A 5,026-nucleotide genomic window follows, 5' to 3' on the forward strand; every position below is an offset into this window, starting at 1 on the left:
AATAAATGAAAAGTAACCATAATCAATATAATTTCGCGGAAATATTTTGTTATTGTTCTTTTGAAATGTTTGATTTGGTTGACATTGACAAGCAACAATCATCCATGTTTTCTGTTCTTTCTTTCATGTTGTACGTCAGCTCCCCCCAGGGGCGAGAGGAGGACACAGGAGCAGCAGGCGGCGGATGCTGTTCATCAACAGGGCCAGGATCGGGCAGGCGAGGGCTCCTCTGCTGGCCCCAGTAAGTTTTCATTTTAGACTAGTACCTATTTTTCCTAGCGTTCCTCATTTGACTTTTTTCAACATTGTCTTTGCTCTTCTTGTAGACTGTATCTAAATTCTTATCCTGCCTCTACTATGACTCCCTGTGGTATTACTAGATTATTCTTATTAGTCTGTCTGTGTAGCTAACTAAGATTGCACGGTTGGCGAAACTCCCATGATTCTAGTCAGCAATAGCTCTATCAACTTAGTGCAGTCCTCTGGGATTGTCCATAATGTCTTTTGAAGTGTTCTATCTGGACTCATGCTTGCAAAAATTGCAAAACCTTTCGCTCAGTCACTCTAGTCTGGAGGACCAAAAAACACAGATTGTATTTAAATTTAAAAGCTTTATTAAAAGTAAACACATTTATTAAAATGAAGTCATAATAAAACTAAACGTTTAACTGATAATGGAAAAGTGGTTAGTGCTGACGATTAATTGAAGACATTTCTTGTGGTCGAGCCGAGCTCTCACCTGGTTTCAACTTGATCTTGTTGTTAGAAGTTCATCTTCTGTCTGTGTGGAGAAAAATGGTGCGTGTTAAAAAATCAGCCTTCATCAGTTGTGCCAAAAAGTGCAGCAAGACAACCTTCCCTGGAAAAAGGGACATTTTTTTTAACTTTAACGTAGACAGTCACAAATTACATTGTTTTCACATGTCTTCATTCCTAGACCAAATACTAGTGACTAGTGAGTGCTTTATTCTAAGATTCTTAAATGTACTTTGTAGGTGGAACATCTGGTGGCGGGGCCAGTGTGGTGGTGGTGCTCGACACGGAGGCGGAGGGCAATTCATCAGGGGAGGAGGCGGCGGCGGCGGCTGTGAGAGTTGAGACGGTGGTGGCGGCCAGAGGTAAGCTCTTATATATTCCTTACTTATTGAGATTGAAGACTAGCTGGGAAGGCAAGAATATGAGATGCATGGCTGGGTGAATGATGAAGCAATGATGGGTGGAAGGACAACAGCCTGGGTGGGTGACACAGAAACTGTATGTGTCCATATACCTGGATCATGCTACTATCTGACTCTTAGATAGCATATGTGTATCTAGAGCAGGGGTACTCATAGTACGGCCCGCGGGCCGGTGGTGGCCCGGCAAGCCTTCCTTGGCGGTGCGCAGACCTTGCAGACAATCACTGCTCCCCCGGCCCCCACAGAGCAGAGGCTTTTTTGTATTTCACCTGTTAGCGCCCCTGCATCTCCACTCTGACAATCACTGCTCCCCCGGCCCCCACAGAGCAGAGTGGAGATGCAAGGCCACAAAGAGGTGAAATAGAACAAAGCCTCTGCTCTGTGGGGCCGGGCAAGCAGTGATTGTCAGGGTGGAGAAGCAGGGGCGCTAAAACAAACAAAGCCTCAATAATATGTTAATGGTCTTTTAAAGACCTGTTAAGTACTTTGGTGTTGTTGTCTGTGTGTGCGCGTTGAGGAAGCGGTCTCAACCCGGGCTGAAGGCTGACACCGATAGACACACACACAGTGAGATGACAGAGGGAGAGGGAGGGCAGGAGGGAGAGAGAGATGGAGGGAGGGCAGGAGGGACAGCAGGAGGGAGAGAGATGTATGTAAATGCTGGGTCTGGTGGCTCAGTGGATGAGGGCATCTGCTGCAGGGACCTGTGTGCAACCTCATGGTCACAAGTTATCGTTTTGCTTTAGCCCCGCCCCCTCTGACTCCGCCCCCACCAGTGCGGCCCTCGGCCCCAAACTACACTGTAAATGTAGCCCCTGAGAGAAAGTTTGTGAGTACCCATGATCTAGAGAGAGTAGATGGTCAGTGGATGAACTAAGTGTAACTTTGAAGAGCATGTAACACTGCACCCGCACGTCCGTTCCAGTGTAGGAAAGGCAAGGAAAAGAACTTTTAATTTTGTCCAAATACTACCATAAGTAGTAGCAGTAGTTTGTATTGCAAGCACTGCATAGATCCGGTTATTATGGTGGCCACTCCCTACCTCTCTTAATAAGTTTAGTAGTACTCAGTCATTCATGTGTGGATGTATCACTGCCTGTCACTCAATAAAAAGCAAAGCACCTAAAGTCATCCCATATATAAGCAAAAACATCCCATGTGAAGTGATAGATAATCAGATTATTTATCTTCTTCAATTTTCCATTTCTAGTACTCATTTCCACTGTAGGGTGAAAGTTAAATTAATTAAGCAGTAGCCCTTGAGTTGTAACAGAGTATTCTCAGTGCCACCCGTAATAGAAAAGTAAGAGATTCACCACCTGCATGTACTGGACGGGTACAGTAACGCAACGGCAACGCAAGTCTAGGTCACTCCTCATGGCGTGCGTCTCTTTTTCTCGGGTGCAAGTTTACCGCGCTGGCATTATGCCGGCTTGCAGAAAATAACGTACCAATTTTCCAAAACAAGAGACAAGAAGAAGAATAAGACTGGTGTACTTTCATAGTCGACTCCAATGGAAGTCCACAGTGCTCATAGAATTTGTTCCTTAAACTCCCACTAATGTTAGAGCAAGGATGAAGAAGTGTGAGGTTAGATAGATACTGGCCTCAATAGTTATGTAATGCGCTTGCAAGTTGCTAGTTGTACTGCAGCACACATTTCTGCTGAATGATTGAGTTAATCTTAAAGAGCATTGGTTACAGACTATGTCTTTCTTTCTTCATATAGGTTCTCCTTCCAAACGAACAAGGAGGAAGGAGCTGGCTAGAGCGGCCCGGCAACGGAGAATCGAGGCCACTGTTGCGGAATATCGGCGGCTGGTGGCCCTGGAGGACGAGGAAAGTGTGCGGTCGACAACAACAACGTCGTCTGCATCGGCCTCCGTGGCCTCACCGGCTGCCACCCAGCACAGTGGTCCACCGAGACTGAGCCGGGCTGCCAAAGGCAAACGCCACCGCCGAGCAGCAAGGCCAACAGCTGCTTCTCACAGGCCTTGCACCTGCAAGGCAGTGAAGGCACGCCTGCGCCGCACTACCCTGATGGTGTCCCGCCTTCAGCAGGAGCTCGCCTTGCTCCGCGAGGAGCATGATGCCCTGGCCCAAAAAGTTAACAGCATCCACCCATAGTGTCCCTTGCCCCTTTTTTAGAGACTTTTGGGGGGTGGGAATTGGGAGTTGGGTTTTTGGGGACTTTTGAAGGACAATCGTTGGGGTTAGGGAGGGTCTTGCGGGAGATTATTTTGTTAGGGATATAAATATACTTTTTCAAACTTTATCTGAGCATACCTGTTTTTTACTGCTTGCCTGGTGGGTGGGGGTTTAACGTTGACTGTTTTCCTGAAAGTTTAGTTCCATTTTCTTCCTTTAAGTGTAAATGCCCAAATGTTTTCAACACTAAGTGCCTCTCACAGACTAAGTGAAGTGAATCCAAGAGTCCTAGGACTTTAGTAGTACTACCTTCAGTCTCTCGTCTCTCGTACTAATACTCCATTATACCCCCAAACCACCAAACGCTTATCTTACCTGTAATTTGTGTTTGAAAGTAGGGCTAGGCCCAGGGCTGGCTCCACGGGAAACACCGAATAACGTTGGCAATCTTGGTCGGATAAAATTTCCTCATAGCGGTGGTACTAGTGGTGTGACACAGTGGCAGTTGCATGCCTATGAAAAAAAAGAAAATGAAATCTGGTTTGTCCTCCTGAGCAATTCAACGGTACAACTGAGAATATAGCAGGTGACAGAAGTACAGTAGAGCAGTGCCACATTGTAGCCTAACAAATGGTAAAGTATAACTACTAATTCGGTTGAAGTTCTTTCACATTAGCAATGGTTCTTTGTCAAGCAGAGTAAGAATATATCATCGACAACTGTGGAAAGAAAGAATGCGACAGTACAGGGCCTGTGTGGAATTATTGATAACTATATTCAACATAAGGTCTCTGTAGCCAGATACCCGAGAGCCTTGCTGGTCACTATAAATCTATTCACAACAACACTCAATGGGGTTGGTCTGGAAGGTGTCACGTTTACTCCCCGTGATCCAGTCGATGCAAATATGGTTCCACCTCCAAATGTCACCAACACCCAGAAGTGTAAACACAGGGTGTTCGAGGCATTAGGCGAGGGAGAAAAATAACAAACTAAAATAAAAAATGTGGGATGGGTAAAGGTAGGGTCAGCAGGGAAAGGATACCTGTAAGAGAAGACAAGACAGGCATCAGTGAAGTGATGTCCTAACATACAAGGGTACTCTCATATAGTCTCACTAAATAGTCTGCAAGTCTCCCGCCTACTCATGGGAAATGTAGTTTCATAGTACGGTAGGCGCTTAGGGGCTGCGTAACCTGACAGAAGGTATAGTAGATAGAAAAGGAGAAATTGCTTTTTTTCTAGGTGTCCCCTCACTCACCAGGGTTGCCCCTTGGTGACATGCTTCATCATTGGGGCCATCCCAGTCCTCTACGGCCTGGGGCGTGCTGCGACTTGCGAATTACGTAGGAGCACTTACAAATGACTATGTGTGGTGCAGATAGTGGAGTGGACTAAGTGATGTGTTAAGGGATCAATGTAGAAGCCGAGAGAGAGCAAAGAAATGCAGTCACAGTCAGAGAAAAAGGCAAGGGATACTGTATCTATGTGGTTGTAGTGGTCCTGTTGGAAGTGGTAAGTAAGTTGCCCGCAGAAAAAAAATCCTCCTATTAGCGGCACTCCTCCATTGCAGCCGACGCTTCGTCCACCGATGTTGGTCACCAGAAGACACCCTGTCCACTGCCTGCCTGATGCTGAATTGTGGCTCGCTACTGTGAAGCCTGACTCCATCCTTTTTTCCCCATTGCAGAGACTGAAAC

General features: G+C 46.3%; 1 protein-coding gene across 1 annotated transcript; it reads left to right on the forward strand.

Moving 5' to 3' along the window:
• The first annotated feature begins 968 nt into the window (after positions 1-968).
• On the forward strand, positions 969-3,838 carry LOC147732605 (uncharacterized). Its single transcript, XM_086958833.1, has 2 exons — positions 969-1,118; positions 2,908-3,838. The coding sequence occupies exons 1-2, from the start codon at positions 983-985 to the stop codon at positions 3,303-3,305; spliced, it is 534 nt and encodes a 177-aa protein (XP_086814959.1). The 5' UTR covers positions 969-982; the 3' UTR covers positions 3,306-3,838.
• Positions 3,839-5,026: the final 1,188 nt, after the last annotated feature.

Source organism: Lissotriton vulgaris, chromosome 2_1 (assembly GCF_964263255.1).
Source record: "Lissotriton vulgaris chromosome 2_1, aLisVul1.2, whole genome shotgun sequence".
In the NCBI taxonomy this organism is placed as follows: Eukaryota; Metazoa; Chordata; class Amphibia; order Caudata; family Salamandridae; genus Lissotriton; species Lissotriton vulgaris.

Coding starts and splice junctions, on each gene's coding strand:
- LOC147732605 (XM_086958833.1), top strand. CDS start 983: ATGTACTTTGTAGGTGGAACATCTGGTGGCGGGGCCAGTGTGGTGGTG. Junction 1,119..2,907: donor GACGGTGGTGGCGGCCAGAG/GTAAGCTCTTAT, acceptor TTCTTCATATAG/GTTCTCCTTCCAAACGAACA.